Source organism: Sparus aurata, chromosome 20 (genome assembly GCF_900880675.1).
Source record: "Sparus aurata chromosome 20, fSpaAur1.1, whole genome shotgun sequence".
Classification (NCBI taxonomy): Eukaryota; Metazoa; Chordata; class Actinopteri; order Spariformes; family Sparidae; genus Sparus; species Sparus aurata.
Genome location: NC_044206.1, coordinates 8,027,124 through 8,044,975, shown reverse-complemented (window position 1 = coordinate 8,044,975; position 17,852 = coordinate 8,027,124). Strand labels below are relative to the sequence as shown.

Genomic DNA, 17,852 nt, shown 5'->3' with positions numbered 1-17,852 from the left:
TTGTTGAATATAACTTTGTCTTTATCAGACAAATTGAAAGAAAATTAAAACATTACTCTGATATAATTAAAAAGAAAATCAACCAAGATGGTTAAGAAAAGATAAAGAAAAGATGGTACATACTTAAAACTAAAAAAAAAAAAATAAATAAAATCAGGAACCTAATTTACAAACCATGTCGTGCTTAAACCATGCATATAATCACTTCCACAAATAGCCTCTGATTTAGTCATTTCTTCTTAAAGATGTCCCTGCGTTTGGCACTAAACTGAGGGTTGATTCATTGCCTTGGTGCACACTGGGAAGCTTTCCCACAGAGATGCTGCAGTACTTTAAAGGGGCGATGAATAGGATTTTATTTGAACATTTAAAGAAATGAACTCAAACTATCGACAGAGCGTGATGAAACAGCGACGTAGTCGTTATGTCAGAGGCGCCTTTGTACAGACATATCCACTAAAGTTAGCATGGCCAAGCCCGTCCTGTCTCGTAACACAGCTTTGAACAGCAAGAGGTACAATTCAGTCTGGCTCTACGCGCTGTCTTTGGGAGGTTGCTGAGCACGGTTGAGTTAAAGCACAATTGCCCACGCTGACTCCCCCTTTAAGTCAGGCCGTCACTCTGCTGCACGGCTAACTGAGCTAACTTGCTAACGGCAGCTAGTCACCACCAAGAACATTCCATTAAACCCAATGTAAGCGCATGGGAAGAAGTATTTTTGGGGCCCCGGTGCATTACACGGTTTGGCCACTGTGAAAGAGTATCGTGAGGAGCATTTAGCCATAATGCTGCCCCCTGTAGTTTTGGAGCTACCTTTGGCAGGTGGCTACTTTTTTACAAGTCGCCCCTTAACCTCATCATCGGTGATGTTTTTTGTTTCTACCTGAACTACAGTTATATTTGTCCACACAAGCATGAAGGCTACTTGGACTGTCAAATGGATGTGGTTGACCGTATTTGGCATTCTGTATGTAAATGAGCCTGTACGTGCACGAGCAGATGGATGTAGAACAAATTACATTTATTTCGATTCTTCCTGCGTGACAGTGGGAGTGTGCACGTCCGGATAAATGAGCCCCCCACCTCTTCGTTTTTTTTTTTTATTTCGATGCCACGCTAGAAGAGTGAAAAATCAGACTCCCTGCAGCCTCGCCCGTTGTTGCCATGCGAATCACGTTATTATGAAGAGTTGCTTATTTTATTGAACAGCAACTGAATGACACGTTCCGTAGATGCTCGCAGCTCGCGGTCCGGAATAGTAAGCAGTGAAGATAAAGGGGAGGCGTGACAAATAAAGTGGGTACTGAGAGACGAGGTTATGCAATATGCTCCTGCTCTTTTTTTTTTTTTTTTTTTTTTTGCTTCGACGATATTGACACCGTGCTCTTGGCGTCACGTCCCACGGGTCGAAGGCAGCCGGTGTGTCACGTGGTCATGACTTTCTGTAGAGGTTTGTGTTTTTGGTTGGATTTTTTTTTTTTTTGCTGCTGCTGCATGACCTTCATAATAAAACACCACAGTGCTGCATGCCTTCCCGAAGCCCCCTCTGAGGATAAGAGAGGCGTGTTGAGGGATTCAGCCAGCTGGATTGGACTCAGGGATTATCCTTGGATGAAACGCACAATAGAGGGACCGAGGGCGGAAGGGAGACACGTCCCAATGCAGTTTAACCATTTTCCACAATTAATCCCATAGCAATGCCCGGGGCCTCATCGTCAACTGAAGTTCTGTCATACTTAGGATTTTCTATGCTTGTCTCATTTAAAGTTTAACGTTATTTTCCCTCTCCTATTGTAGTTGTGTTGTCACCATTCTCCAGGGCTTATTCTTTGACATGTCATGGCTGCTGTTATTTGAATCTGCTACAAAACGCAGCATTATTTTTTTTATACCTACGATTTTACAGCGTCTTTAAAGGAACAAAGATGTTGCCTTTCTCTTCATTTCATCTCATTTAATTTTGAAATGACAATAGAAGGAGACGTAGTACCCCATGGAAGTGTTTGCCAAAATAAAACCACCTCTAAAATCCGACTCGACAACTCAATTGTGAATATGCTGAAAAATGCAGCTTGTAGAAAAAAAACACTGTCCATTCCACTTAAGTGAGTATGTGACAGTGAACAGCGTTCATGTGACCAGGTTGTGTTTTCCTGTCTCCCCTCTTTAGCTGATGGCTGCTATGGGAAACAATGCAGCCAAGGCCAAATATGAGCAGAAGGTTCCGGCTTTCTACTACAGACCGACACACAGTGACTGCAAGTAAGTGCTCATTCATTCAGTTGTGACTGTTCAAAACACGAATACTGGCATGCAAACATGATATTTATTGAAACAGTTTATGTCTTAACAGAGTAAATGTCTGCCAACTCAAGCGGCCTAGCTAATTGCTAGTTAGCTAACTCTTTGCTAAGGCTAACTGAGCATACCGCCCCTAAATTAGGCCTACTTCTGTTTTGGAGAACAGGCTAGTGTTAAAAACTGTCTGTTTAGCGCCAAATATAATTTGAAAACAGTATTTACTTTACAATGACCTCCTTTTTTTTGTCATGGTAATAAAATATTTTACCATTTGGCGATAGTTTTGCCAGTCTGTTCCCCGCTGAACTTCCACTACGACACCAGTGCCATGCAAAGGTCAGTGTTTGTGTGTCAATGTGTAATATAGCCTTTTAATGCAGAAAATATCAGAGGCGACTGGTAAGTTCTCTTGTATTTTGACATCTGTTTTTTCCTTCTGTATAGTGAAAAAGATAGAGTGGATTGGTGTGTCCTTATTATTTACTGTCGCTAACAGGAGCTAGCTGGCTTCAGCTAAGCTTCATGGGTGCCTTTTTCATGGAAGAAATCTTGAGATGTACTTCATAGTGGAAAATTAAAGGTGTAAATACCAACAGTAATGATGGCTGAATAGAACAGCCATTTTATTGACGATTGGTAACACTTGTGCTTTTCTTACAACGGCAATTCAGCATCTCGTACCGTGCAGCTCAAGACAGATTGTCCCCATAGATAACTGCGATAAAAGAGGGTTTGACCTTTTGTATAAGGGATTTTTGAAGGTTTTATATTAGTAAAACTTCACAGAGCTTAAAAAAAGCTTGTCCCAATCATGTGCAAAGTCTACACGCAACAAGTCAGCGTGACCAGCTTGAAAAACACTGATGTGCACGTGCGCAGGAGCAAACCCAGTGAGGTGAACAATTGTCATTCAAGCGACCGGGTGCCATGTTTGAGACTGGTATCCAGCCCTTATAATACATACATGCCGACACACAAGTTACTCCTGGATGATGCAACAATCACATGGGTTTGTGGGGGCCGCCACTTTGAATTGTGTCAGTTTCATTTCCAAGGAAAATCATGTGTTGTTTGTCATTTCAACACTTCATGTCGTCATACACGTGGTGCTGAAAAGTACCAAGAATTAACCTTGAATTCAGAGTAAATTGATTTAAGCTGCGGATTGAGTTTTCAGTTTTCTCATCAGCCGTCCTCTCCAGCTTGCAACACTTTCAAAGGACAAAACGCAGAGCAAAACGATCACACTCCACACTCTTCTTTAAGCTCGGGCTTTGTCTCCATCACCCCTAAGCTGTCTCTTCGAAACGCTCCACTATGTTCACTAGCCTACGTCTTACTTTGCCCTGCGACTATTATGTGCCAGACAGGTGCACAGTGGGGATTTTAAGACTTTTTTGAGTTGAAATATGTGCCTGCCGGTTCTGGAAAACCCAAGCAGGAAAGTTTCAGGTCTTAAAACCTCAAGAATATGCTGAAAGACGATACTATCAAACGGTCTGAGAGCTGAGGGGATCCTGCAGAGCGGGGTGTTGACATTCTCTGGCTACAGTGCTACCAGCAATCCCTTTAGCATTAGACTAGAGTCATGTGATTTATTCTTGCTTTGAAAGTATTGATTACCGCGGCTTTAAAGTGTCGTTGCTCCGTGCGATGTCGGCCCCTTTTTGAGCCGACAGTCCTCTCTGCCCACGCTGCCTGTGACTAAACGTGGTGAGAAAATGCTGAACGCAGAGGCAGTTTTGTGCCGATTAGTGCAAAAGTGATGCACCATGCAGCGCAGTGGCACGGTGTTACTGTAAATTTATATTTAGTCCAGGGTTTACACCTCTGACTTTGTATATCACTTAAATGTTACTTCCTCTTCCTCTTTGTGTGTACAAAAGGGCTAAAAAAAGAAATCTCACACCCCCTTGGACGAGTTCATGCTGCTTAAGATCTTTGAGTCACAGTTGATTGGTCGAGCTCAAACTTTTCTGACAACATCAACGTTATTATTATCGAACACTTGATTTATTCCCCCCCTTTTTTCTACCTTTTTTTCGGACGTCAGATGCTTTGATTTCGCGAGCTGAGGCAGTCGCACTTTTGGTCGTCTTGGACATTTTTAGCCTCGTCTGTCCACTTCTCTTCTGCGTCTGCCTCCTTCCAGCAAAATTTCATCACAACAGACAGAAACAGAACCGAGAACGGTAGAGCGAGAGGAGGCCTAGATGAGAGAGAAGTGTCTCTCTCAGTGTCTGTGCCATGGCGCTGTTTGTGTTCACTCGCTCTGCTCCCCCGAGAGCCACGGGGTTTTAGTGTTTTAAGATCCAGTGTCACTAGAAGGCGTCGTTCAAAAGAAATATCTGCTAAGAGCAAGACATCTCACTCCTTGATGCTGATGGAACGGTTGTTTAAATCCTGCTCGAGAGAGAAAAGGGGCAAATAAAGCGAGAAATGTGTCAAGATGGAGAGGATGAAAGCAGTTTTAGGGCCTGAAGAGGGGGGGGACTGAAAGGTTGAGAGAGGTAGAGAAGGAAACAGGATGAAGGAGATTGTTGGCATGGTGATGTGCCGACTGCTGCCATTTGTTTCTCCTCATGCCGGAGAGGAAGGCTGTCCAAAAACTGTGATTGCTTCCTTTAATATGAGGATTTGGTTAAAAGTGTGGAAACAAAGGTAGTATTCATATTTGACTCTGAGGGATTTATGTTTCAAATGGCATGAACATTTCACACCACGGTAATAGTGACCAAAATGATCACGGTTATCGGTATACCCCGGTATTTCTAAAATGTCTTCAAAATGTTGAAAAAACACTGATACAGTGGTAAATTGAAATTATTTCACCAAGATTTATATTCAACTAGATTTATTATATATTCAGTAGTCAACAGCAAGTACTATCTCGTCTTCCCTCCGCCATGTCTTCACTCCATAACAAGTGCACGTTGCACCCCATGGTTATCGCCCGCAGCGGTTACCATGGTAATTAAAACTTAAACGGTAATCTTCACTGTCGGGAATTTTACTGTGGTTTACCTTGACAACACCGGGTTACATCCCTACGTGCTCAAGGGGTTATGGTATTTCCTGCATTTTTAAAGGTGTGGACACTTGAAGTGACAGCTAGCCTCTAGCTTGGTGATGTCAAGGAGACTAATCCTATATGTCCAAGTTTCACAGAGTTGATTAAAAAAAAAGTTGAATCACTCTGCCATTGTAATAATAGGTCAGTTTTCTGGGAAATACACTTTTTCGTCACCACAGTGTCGATAGTACCAGGCTGTGTTAAATCTGAAGCTACAGCCAGTAGCCGGTTAGCTTAGCTTAGCCCAAACACTTAAAAGAGGGGGAAGCGGCTAGCCAGGCTCTGTTCAGATGTAACAACATCAGCTACGTTATTAGCAAATTGTATGCTGTTTGATCAATCCAAGCAAAAAAAAGTGTAAAAATGCCACATGGTTTTATGGAAGGTAATAGCTGTTTCCTACTGTTGCAAGTCTTTAAGCTAAACTAACTAGCCAGCAGTGGCCTTATATTTTCTAGTCATAAGAGGGTTTATCGATCTTCTTGTCTAACTCTCAGCTAGGAAGCAGAATAACTCGTTTTCCAAAATGACAAATGCATTCCTTTAAATAAACAAGTAAATAAATCAATCAATTACTACATGCTAATATATGACTAAATTGTGTTTTATTCCTGTAGTCATTTCACCTCTACAGATGGTATGAAAGCAGATACACTCACAAATACCATTTAAATACCATCCCGTCATATCTGAATGAATGCCAGTGTTTGTGTCAGAAGTCAATCTGTCCATTAGACTATAAATTCTTAATCAATGAAAACAAAGACAGATGATGATGCTACAGTCGCTCATTTTTGTCCTCATTCATCGTATGTGGCGGCCTGCTTCTCACAGCAAGAGCTCCTCGGTTCGTCATTTTATAAGGACAACAGGAGTTAAAACTAGCTGATGATTTCTTTTTTTGTATGTGTGGATTTAAAAGTCAGCCTGAGTGGGAACAGTTTCATACTGTATGTGTGTATATCGGGGGCCCTTAGCGAGTGCAGCTGAAGAGGCAGCTAACTGTGTGTGTTTTTCCACCTCTCCAGGCTGCTGAGAGAGCAGTGGATCAGAGCCAAGTACGAGAGGAACGAGTTTGAGTTTATCGAAAAACAGGAGCCTTACTCAGCAGGTACGTGACATGTTTGCATTATTACGCTTGTGAGGACCCTCGTCCAAGATGATTTTTTTTCATGCTTAAGCTGATTTTCCTCATTACTACCCCTTGGATTGCGACAAGACGTGGTTACACAACTTGGATATTTAATGATTAATGGTCTCAGCTATGCAGAAAACATTTTTGGAAATACATGTTTGCTTTTTCTTTGAGAGTTATTTGGGGAGATTGAGACCACTCTCATGTTTGTATCCTATATTTGAAGAAAAAGCCAGGCTACTAATTGCTTAGCTTAGCATAAATAGTGGAAATAAGTAGCCTGGCTTCTTTTAAAGGCAAGAAACTCTGCCCTCCGGCACCCATAAAGTTAATTCATTAACTTAACATGTTCTGTATTCAGTTTTTGCAAACAGTGAATGAAGTGACTTTCAGTTAAGTTAAGATAACCATTGCCAGAATGTAGTTTTATATTGACTGTGCAGATATGAGTAGGCCTCGGTGATTTGACCTTAAAATGATATCATGATATCTTTAGGCCATATCGCGATACACAATATATACCTTGATATTTTGAAATCTCCTCAGAAGCACCTCAGTATCGCTAGGACGGGGTGAAGACAGGTAATTTTTTGGATTGAGTGTAGCTCAATCTGGAAGTGGGTGGTGCTTAGGCAGGATGTGGGTGTGTCTAACCAGGAGTTGCAGGAGAATTGCTTTGGGGTTGATCAAAAGTTGCTGTATTGGTGATTCTCTGGAAAGCTATTTACAGAACAGCCTCTGACTTGAGCTTCCAGTCAAAGCTCTAATCACAATAGTAAGAGAATTATTTGCAGACAAGGTTTGCTAACGCCCTTGTAATAATATCAAATGGAGAGGCTGCTACCTTGTTTCTATGTGTCATTATCACTGACGTCTTCTAAAAGTGCGAGAAATTCTGTTTTTTGCAGGAGTACAGTTAGAAGTATAGGAAGAACACAATCGCTCATATACAAAAAAATCGCAGTTGTATTTTTGTGCCAATCTTGCGTTGTTTACCCTTCGATAAGCAGAACCTTGAAAAACTCCTCGGACAAACATTTCCCGGCGGATGCCAGTAGCCGGAATTAAATTACCCTGAAACATCCATCGACCTTTCCAACATTCATTCTCATCCTTCTTCTCCTAAGTGGTTGTGTATATGTTTGCAGTTTAAAGTGCCACTGTTGTATTCGAGCAATGACACTTTAATTGTCCCTGTTAGTTTGGTTGTGTGTGTGTGTGTGTGTGTGTGTGTGTGTGTGTGGGTGTTGAGTGAACAGCATTTGTATGTAGAGGCCGTGCGCGTCTAACTCGTTTACATTTCACAGTCATGTCGAAGATGGAGCCTTTCTGATTGGCTTGCGGTGACCTCATGTGTTTATGGTTGCGGTGGGGCAGCGTGCACACACGCGCGCATACATGCAGACGGGGCAACGGCACGAGTCGTTCCGTCATCTTTGTTTGCGTATTCAGGCCCTCTTCATCATTCGTTGCGAGGTGCATGACATTGCCGTGTGTGTGTGCGCGCGCACGTGTGTGTGTGTGTGTGTGTGTGTGCGCGTGGGTGCATGAGTGGGCATCTGAAATTGACTACCGGCAGTAACCCGGCCTACACAGCAGCCAATGTTTATATTGATCCGCTATGCAAAGGATAGGAGGAAGAAAAGAGTGTCAGTGAAGGCGGCGAGGGTTGGGACAAGGAGGGTTATTGATTGATGAGGTAATGCCGGTGTAGGTGACCGTCTCAAGTCAGAGAGTCACAGATGGAGCAAAATGAGCGCAGAGGATGAGAAGACAGAGGAGAGGCAATCAATGGCGGTGTGCCTTGAATGAGAAGATGAAGAACAGCGCAGAAGAGGCATGACGCTGTGTGTGACTTTGGCTTTAATGTTCGGCGTCAAACCCTTAAAACTGCTCAGCAGGTCCATCAAACTCACATTGTGTTTGAAACGAGCGCACAGAATTTGGCTTTAAAGCTGCACAACTAGATTCTTTACATCAACGATGGTTAAAATGACTACGAGTAATGTCCGAGAGGTTGCTCATGGAGACAGATCACAAACCAAACTCTCCAGTTTCCTTTAAGGTTAAGGTGTGTTTTCATGTCTTTTAGCTGCTTGTTTTGGTTTTCGGCCCACAAATAAAACTGAAAGTAATCTACTGTGAGTTATCCACCAAGCACACACATTGTTTTAATAATGCCGTGTCATATTCCAGTTAAAGCAGTGGCTCACCCGAATCACAATTAAGCAATTTTGTAACTGCGGTCTTGCAAGTTAAAGTGTGAAAGTGGAACAAAACTGTCGTCGTGGCTGGATATCAATTGAATTCTCTCATTTTTCGCAAATCAGCTCTCGAAGTTCCTCTTAATTAATTGATTTCCCCTCTCGTCACGCTCTTCCTCTTCCACACACATGGTTAAACTTACTATTTAACATAATATATCCTGCGCTGTGTATTAATTCAGCAAATGAACTTCTCTTTCATCGCTCGTTTTAAAACACTCCAGTTATCGCGATGAGTCTAATGGCTGTAATGTAAATTAGTCCCTTCTCCGGAGCACCACCTGATTGTGTTTAGTCATCCTCCGCCCATTAAGCCACTAGAATAGATACAGATTAGAGGGAAAACACTTCACAGCATGACTTAAATAGAGAAAAGGGAGTAAAAGGAGGCAGTGTGGCCAGAGCTGTACACCAAAATAGACTGAAGAAGAAGAAGATGGAGACATTACAGGCTGTAAATAGAAGCAGCGTATCATTAACATGAAAAGAGGATGTTCTGAGTTTTGGAGACGATAAAAATCTCTGCGTGCTGCCTCGTGCTGCATCTCTTGGATGTTGTGTTGTCTCCCTCCGTCTCCGTTTCCTCGCTCCCCTCCTAAACACGATTTCAAACGATCTTTGATTTGAGCTTAACTGGGGGATCGTCTTGCACCGACCAGCTACAACATCTCACCATTACTGTTATTAATGCCTCCTCCGTTTAATCTCTCATCTGCTCTGATGGGATTGTGATACCATCCTCCCAACCGCACACACTTTTCTCTCTCTCTCTCTCTGTCTCTCTCTCTCTCTCTCTCTCTCTCTCCCCGTCTCTTCCCAGGGTACCGAGAGGGGTTTCTATGGAAACGAGGAAGAGACAACGGTCAGTTTCTCAGCCGAAAGTTCATCCTGTCGGAGAGGGAGGGAGCGCTGAAATACTTCAACAAGCAGGATGTAAGCGAGATGATACAGCAGATTTCAAAGGGTGTTCACAGACACACAGTTTCACTTTGGTAAAAGCCTGCCATACTCAGGGATTTTAAGACTTTGACCCGTGTTCCTTTTTTGTGATTCGCGCGTTCCTCCACCAAGGCGAGGGATCCCAAAGCGGTGATGAAAATCGAGACCCTCAATGCCACCTTCCAGCCGGCCAAGATTGGCAACCCCTGCGGCCTGCAGATCACCTACCTGAAAGACAACAGCACAAGGAACATCTTTGTCTATCACAGTGATGCTAAGGTACACTGCTAATTGTCACTTCGAACATAAAGCTGACACTACTTTATACAATAGTACAGAATCAAGTACCAGAGGCGGGATGCCTTTACCATACTGGAGGCAGCAGTGAGTCACTATGATCCTCACGCTTTTCCATTGCTACTTGTCACTTTGGTCATGGAGGTGACACCATCTAGTTCAGAGAATATCATAGATCAGGACTAAACTGACAGAAAGGCACGGTGCGTTTTAGACTTGCAGTAAACAGGTGGGGTCGCATCCCCCTCAAATTCAAAGAATCTTTTCGCTGCTCACAAAAGTGTTTCCCGCAGTGGCACAACAGCGTGCTTCTTGTAGACTCCATGTCAAGTGTTGGATTACAATAAAACAGGGTTAGGGTTAGGGTTAGGGTTATACAGCTAATACAAGGTTAGCGGCATAATATGCGTGCTGCCTGCTTTACAGATTCGGAAAAAGGTACCTTTTACGTAACATGGCAGCCAGAATGTATTCGAATAATGGCACATTTCGGTGTTGTTTTGGCTCTGAGACCGTTACTATGAGGGGTAACATGCTGGCTTTTAGCTTTAATTCAACGTGTCTACATCCATATTTAGTGAAAAGGGCAAGGTTTGTCTTACTGTTCAAAAATGGGAGTCGCTATGCTACAGTGTACGACCAGTACAGGGTTCAGATAACCTCAGCACTCATAGGTCTCACAGACATTGTTTTATTTCAAAGATCAGCCCACAGGAAAATCTACAAGTTATCCCTGACTGGTAATAACCTTCCGCTTGAATCGTGCGTAGCCTGTAAGCTAGTTAGTGCGTGTCTCTCAGGTCCGCCACTTGCTGCTCCTTCTGCTGCTCTTCATGAAGCGCGTTGAAAAAAAGGGCGCCGCATCCGACCCAGCGTCCAGCTGTGGGGTCTAAGCATAGCCTCCCCCCCCGCCCCCTCCCGCCCCATGCCGGCTGAGTGTGGCGCTCCCATGTGGGTAGGGATGAGGTCAGAACCCAAATGTCAATGCACATTCCACGTGTGGGCTGACTCAACGCAGACGGATGCATCTCCTGTCCTTTTGTTGTGCACTCGCATCCACCGTGAAGTGGTGATCAAAGTATTAAATGTTGCCTGGTTTGTAGGATCAACAGCGAACCTTCAGGAAAGTATTTGTAAACGCTACGGTAATAATTGATTTTTATTGGTCCCATGATTTCTGTTCTGTTCCCTTGGAGGGTTTTTTTCGGAAAGAACAATTCAAATTTAGTACCAATGCTAGGGAAAAAAAAAGGGACACATGCTCTGAGCCGGAACACCAAGTACTCATTTATTTTGGTTTTCAAGAAAGAACTAGGAATTCATAAATAGGAGTTTGCCCTCATTCTCCATTCAAGCAACATTCTGATTTTGAACCTCTTTATGTTTGTGTGTGTGTTTGAGTCAGAGAGAGAGAGAGAGAGAGAGAGAGAGTCCCACCAAAAATGAGAAGATTAGAGGGAAGAAAGAGACAGATATTAATAACCATCCTGGGAGAGAGTGGAGCCTCAGACAGGAATAGCGCTGCTCCCTCTGCTGGCTGAGCGCTGTCACTGACGGCCGTGACGGAGAGAGAGTTCATCGGGTTCATTCGGTGTCACTGTCGCTCTCGTTCAGCGGCAGAGTTATCGACAGCGCTGCAGCATCCACAGGGCCAAGATGTCATTTGACTGCACCTTACTGTGTTGAAAAAATACCTTCGCCGGCATCTGGGGGAAAAAAAAAAGTTTCACCCAGACTAAAAATACATTATGTGAATAGACAGCGCATGGGGGTTACAGCAGGACATGTTGTCACTAAAGGTGTTTTTTTTTTTTTTTTTTTTTTTTTTTCTTTTTTACAGGAGATGGTCGACTGGTTCAATGCTATCAGAGCGGCCAGGTTCCACTACCTACAGGTGGCCTTCCCCGGAGCGAGTGACGAGGAGGTGAGGGCGACTGATTTAACGTTACGGAGCGTATTGTCGAGAAACCAATGGTCTTTGATCACCTGAAATACCTGAACCAAGACTGGGACGTCAGGAATCATGCAATTTCTGATTGCAGTCTTTCTTTTTATGTCACTTAATTCTTTAATCATCTTGTAATATGTGAGAAGCACTAATCGTAATCTTTTTTTTACATTTTTTATTAAGCTGGTGCCCAAACTGACCCGAAACTTCATGAAGGAAGGCTTTATGGAGAAGACGGGTCCAAAGGTTTGTGTTGTAGTCGTGCCGTCTGGATCCTGAGGAAATGAGGACAATAGCTACAAATATGCATTTCTAAAATCCCCTGGCCACGAGACACAGCCTCAGAGAAGAGCACTGAGACAATAAAGCAATCTGCAGGGACAATGCTTCAGTCCATAAAGATTCAACATTTGTGTATAGCGTGCTAGAACACTTGGCTGGAGCGCGGAAATGTAACATGATGAGAGATCGACATATGTACCACAAATAAGACATAAAAAATACTAAGAGATTCTCCTCCAGATGTGTTCTCTTGCACCTCCAACAATTCGGCGGATAATATCGTACGGAACTGTGGGTGCACTTGCAACCCCTCAACACGTTGTATTAAATAAGCAACATTTTTTCGAACACACTGTTATTGAAATTATCGTCAGAATGTGAATCACAGTGTTGACGTACATTAATTGTTTTGTATAGATATGTATTACAGTTAGCATGCTAACCAGCTGGCCCCGACATGTCCGGGTCTGAAAGACCTCCAGACTCCCAGTCCGGACCTTGAACTGCACAGCCCTCTGAGCTACCTAGATAATGGCTGCTACAGTTAGCAACAGGTAGCCTTAACTCTCGCAATTCGCTGCCCCCTTTGTTTTGAATTGGACAGCGTGTCCATTCTCAGATGTTTCACCGTCAAGTGATCTCTCACCATCTGAACGTTTATTTTGAAAAGGTTTTGATGGATTTATTCGAACAGCTGAGGCCTGAAAATGTAAAGAATCTGGTATTTCATGTGAAAAAGAGCACAGATTAGGGATAACTTAAAACAATGTTACATAAATCTTTTTTTATATGTTGCTATTTTGTATGTCAGAACCACTTTTTTTCGTTCATGTTGTGACTGCCCCCCAGTTTGTAAAACACTGATTTAAAGCATACTATACAGCTCTATAGATGGTTCATTATATGATAGCTATAGCTCATACTGCAGCCTTTATTTTATTGTAATTATATATTTATTTTATTTATATATTCATATATATTTAATTCTTACCTAACCTAGCAAAAAGGAAGACTTCAGTTTGTTAAAAGTTTGTACTGAGTCTGTTTTTTTCTCTCCTCAAAGTGCAATTGTCTCTTGCTCTTCCGCAGCACACAGAGGGCTTCAAGAAGAGGTGGTTTACTATGGATGACAGGAGACTCATGTACTTCAAAGACCCTCTGGTAAGGAGACCTGACCTTTCCTTCAGTCCTGACTGATCCCTTTAGTTTGTTAACACAACTTTGACTTTTCTCTCTCTCTCTCTCTCTCTCTCTCTCTCTCTCTGCTTCCCAGGATGCCTATGCCCGTGGCGAGGTGTTCATCGGCAGTAAGGAGAACAGCTACACCGTCCTGTCCGGCCTGCCCCCGTCCACGCAGGGCTACCACTGGAACCACGGCATCACCATCGTCACGCCCGACAGGAAGTTCCTGTTTGCCTGCGAGACCGAGGCCGAGCAACGAGATTGGATAGCTGCCTTCCAGAGGGTCATCAATCGGCCGATGAGGCCACAGGAATATGCAGGTGAGGAAACCCACAAACCCACAGGACCCCTTTATTCCTGTTTTGTTTTTAGTGTTTATGGTTTCATGTTTTAAGGTCCCCTGTGGAGTTTGTTGACTGCTAGCTGCACTGTGCTAGAGTGCTTTTAAGCGTGGGTCTCTGTATGGTTGTATCTTTTAACACACAAGGTACAAACCAAGCAACATAGTGAACATCATCACAATGTATTTTGTGTCGTAGACGATCCCCTCTTTTGTTAGAGGCTCTGTTTTTATATCGGATCGTACATGTGTTTCCCTTTATCGCTTTTATGTTTTCTCTCTGTTGCTGTCACAGTAGTATCAGGGGGCATTGTTACTGTATTTAAACAACACATTGTGCTTCCAGTATGGTTGCTTTATAATGGAAGCCCCTCAATATGTGCAGACAACTCGTTAATTTGCCTGTGTAGCCCTAGTGGCCCAATGGATAAGGCACTGGCCTCCTAAGCCAGGGATTGTGGGTTCAAGTCCCATCTGGGGTGACTGGCAGTTGATAATTGTAGTGTCAGTTGAGTAGGGTCTTTTACCTAGCTCTTGGTAGTCCTATATCTTCCAAGGCTGGCCCACTCTACTTAGCTGGCTGAACTCTTCCAGCTGCTTCCTGTCTGACACAAAAATATCTTCTCCATCACAGAAAACCTATCTCTTCTTTGAATGAATAAACACTGAACAAGCTCCGACATAACGCCAATCCATCAGAAAAGTTGTTTCCGAATCAACAGTGAACTTCAACTTCCTTTGCAGCTTGTCACACATAAATCCTGTTGTGCTTCCTCAAAGCCACTGTGAAGTACTGTGGTTTAAATGTCACAGTAGCGTCAGGGGCCATTGTTGTCTTTCCACACAAGTACTTTTGGTATAGTAACCCTTGAGTCCTACGTAACCCCTGGTAACTGTATAACTGAGTAAGTTTCAGTGACATTCATTGCATTCGATGAAGAAGTTCTGATGTAACTGGTGATATAACAGCATCTTTGCTAACCTCATGAGGAGCAGTCTTTTTTTTTTTTTTTTTTCAAATGAACAGTACTTCTCTTGCTGGTCATAGTTCCTAATAGCATGCCGACTGGTCTGAACAACTCACTGGCCTCCTGTGTCAGCGGCTGACACATATGCTTCCCATATTGTTGCCTTTCAAGTGGTACCCTCTGCATCAGGACACAGGTAGGCCCCTGAGAAGCCCCAGTGACCTAATGGATAACGCACTAAGCCAGGGGGGTTGTGGGTTCAAGTCCCATCTGGGGTGACTGACGGCAGAGTGAAGCCGTCCCGAGGCTAGCAGGCAATCAACCATAACTGCTCTCTGCTAACAGTATTTTACTGACAGCTGGGCAGTCTCTCACTGCTGTCTGACTTAGACAGTTACACGGCTCCTGGTGAGTTCTAGACAGCTCCGAGCTCGATGATTTCCAGCCTTCCTAATTAAAATACAATGAACGCCACTCAAATCAGACTTTTCTACTTGTAAACTCGGAGCAGATCCATCTACCTCCACCTTCGTGACAGTGGGATGCGTGTGGAATTCATATATAGACTACAGTATTTGTATTAGGCTAGTAAATGGACATTTTTAGATACATTTTAACTATAAAAGTGCAGTAAATTAAAATGCGCAATGGTGTCTGATACCTCATGCATCATTTTTCCTTTTTTAAATTTTTATAATGAAAGGAGGCTGCACTGCTGGTGGTTGCCGAGGGAAATTCGTTTTGTGGCAGTCAGCCATGTTTAGTGTGGTAGTAAGTGTGGTAATTATTACATATGTTATCTGTATAGAAAAACCAGAGTCATGATGCCACATCAAGACTAGCCTCTGTTCCACTAGCCTGAGAGATGCAATCTCTCATCAGCATTTTTGTTATCGGCTTCTCTAAAAAAAAAATGTATATTAAAAAAGCTTGTAAGACAGTCCTGTTAATGATTTGATGTATTTTAAATTTTTATTTTTAATGACAGTTGGGATAACGGGCAAAGATGCTTGGAACTGCACCCTCAAAGTCAAGGAAGAAGTGTATTAGCGATCAATGCAAGCAGCAATGTAAACAAAAGTGGGTTCAAAAAAGATTTTAAAAATCAGCTCTGGAAATGTTTTTTGAGGAATGATATCCATATTATGGTATAATGTGATCTGTGGAGAAATTATGATTGTTAACGTAACTTTATTTGTACTCAGAAAACTTCACAGGGTGCCTTTAATTTCAGCTCCTGTAAAGCATTTTGTATTAAACGTGCCACAAATTAAAGTAAAACGACACGTCTTGTTTAAAGCTATGCTAAATTAAAGGTCGAATATGTGATGATTATAGTAGAAACAATAGTTTTGATGTGTATTTCTTCTGTTGCAGTGACATCTACAGAATTTAGCATGCTAAGCAGCCATCCCCATTCCTTCCCATTCAAAGCGCCAATGCGAGCAGCGTAAACACCAACACTCCTCTCGGGCCCCAAGCTCCTAATCTGGACCACTAGATTCACAGCTAACTGAGCTAACTAGCAAAAGGCAACTCTAGTTAGCAGCTGTTAGCGGTTACTCTGATGACATGCTGCCCCCTGTTAGTTTTGAGTATGAATTCAACGTGGCCAGTTCTGACATATTGCCCCTTTAAACTGTTGTTCTGTATAACATTTTATGTGTCCTTGCAGTGGAGGCCCATTTCAAACACAAGCCTTGAAGACCACCGGAAGCCACAGCTCAGCTGGATCGGCCCAGTCTCAATCAGATCAGAGACAATCCCAACGTGTGACCGCAGACCATGGTGGGAGGTGGTGGGGTGGGGTTGGGGGACAGAAAGGGGGGTCTTGGGATGGGCCGGAATCAGAAAAAAAATGTTGGACTAAAACGAGACAGCTTGACTCAAGTCTGTCTGTGTGTTGAAAATTTGAACTCTAATGGGACTCAAGGCCCGTCATGGGTTGAAACGTTGGTGATCAGAGGCCAAAGGGTAGATGATGTCATCACTAATGCGCCTACCAACCCTGTGCTATACATTATCACCCTTCCATTCCCCCCCGACCCTCTCCCTGCAACAACCCCCAGATTTTGTCTTGTGAATGGTTCATTCTACCTGTAATCTAATGTAATTATGTAATCTAGAGTCATTTCACTGGTTGCTTAACAAAGACAATGCATTGTTAATTTATTGAATGTACAGTTTTGATGACAGTGGCTTACCGTGTGTGTGTGTGTGTGTGTGTGTGCGCGTGCGCGTGTGTGTGTGTGTGATGTTTTTGTTGAGGACGCTGTGAGGTCGAACCACTGGCACTGGCACCCTGTTATACCTGAACCTACAAAGTGCTGTTAACAACAAATATGCATAAAAACCACACAAACTCTCAGTGATCACCGTCGCTGTTAACGTAGCCGGAGGTGGCTGATCTGCATCCAGACAGGGTTCTTTTACAACCTCAATCTGACAGCTGTTCTCTTATTTATTTGTACTGTTGAACATACTGAGTCATCGTAGACAGTTATCGCTGCTTTAAAGGATTGTAATGTGACAGGATTGTAATTTATATAACACTTCTACAACAGTTTTATTTACGTTTTTTTGCATCTTGTTTTAAAGACACGTTGTTGTGTTGACGTTAAAATCACAGTGACAGTTTGTTTCATTATAAAAAATGTCAAGATTAATACAGTTGAAGCTGAAACCCCGTGTCCGTGTTTGATTTCTCCTCAGTCGTTACGTCTTTTCAAATGTGTCTTTACTATATATGATACAAATGAGACAGAGTTCAACTCAAGGTGGAAGTGATTTTCCCGGTTTAATTTGGATCTTATTTGAATACATTAACCTCTCATTCTTAGTGGTAATAATAACTTAATTATTGAAAAAAAAAATAATAATGTATTGCCATATAATGGTTAAAATGCGTATACGCATTTAAATAATGTGGGCTAACGCCAGATATCGAAGCATTTATAGCCATTCATAGCCCCAAGGGAAAAACACTTGAATACATGAATTTTTAACTGAACCCCCAGTTTAGCCTTGTGTGTCTTGTCAGATTTTGTTGTAGTGTAGTAATTTCTTCAATTGCCACCAAGGTCCAAATAAAGTTTAAGTGAACTGAATTGAACTGATGTAGGC

The 17,852-nt window shown here is 42.8% G+C and overlaps 1 protein-coding gene and 1 non-coding gene across 2 annotated transcripts in view; both read left to right on the top strand.

Annotated features, from left to right (window-relative positions):
* LOC115570936 (arf-GAP with dual PH domain-containing protein 1) overlaps window positions 1-17,412 on the top strand; it is a 32,977-nt gene extending 15,565 nt beyond the window's left edge. Inside the window, exons 3-11 of the mRNA XM_030399768.1 lie at window positions 2,171-2,262; window positions 6,403-6,485; window positions 9,594-9,706; window positions 9,845-9,991; window positions 11,850-11,933; window positions 12,141-12,203; window positions 13,329-13,400; window positions 13,513-13,741; window positions 16,405-17,412. Of these exons, the coding sequence (XP_030255628.1) occupies window positions 2,171-2,262; window positions 6,403-6,485; window positions 9,594-9,706; window positions 9,845-9,991; window positions 11,850-11,933; window positions 12,141-12,203; window positions 13,329-13,400; window positions 13,513-13,741; window positions 16,405-16,433 (912 nt within the window). The 3' untranslated portion in view covers window positions 16,434-17,412. The remainder of the gene's footprint in view (window positions 1-2,170; window positions 2,263-6,402; window positions 6,486-9,593; window positions 9,707-9,844; window positions 9,992-11,849; window positions 11,934-12,140; window positions 12,204-13,328; window positions 13,401-13,512; window positions 13,742-16,404) is intronic.
* trnar-ccu (transfer RNA arginine (anticodon CCU)) lies at window positions 14,171-14,243 on the top strand. Its single transcript has one exon. It is a non-coding gene; the product is annotated as a tRNA-Arg (tRNA).
* Window positions 17,413-17,852: the final 440 nt, after the last annotated feature.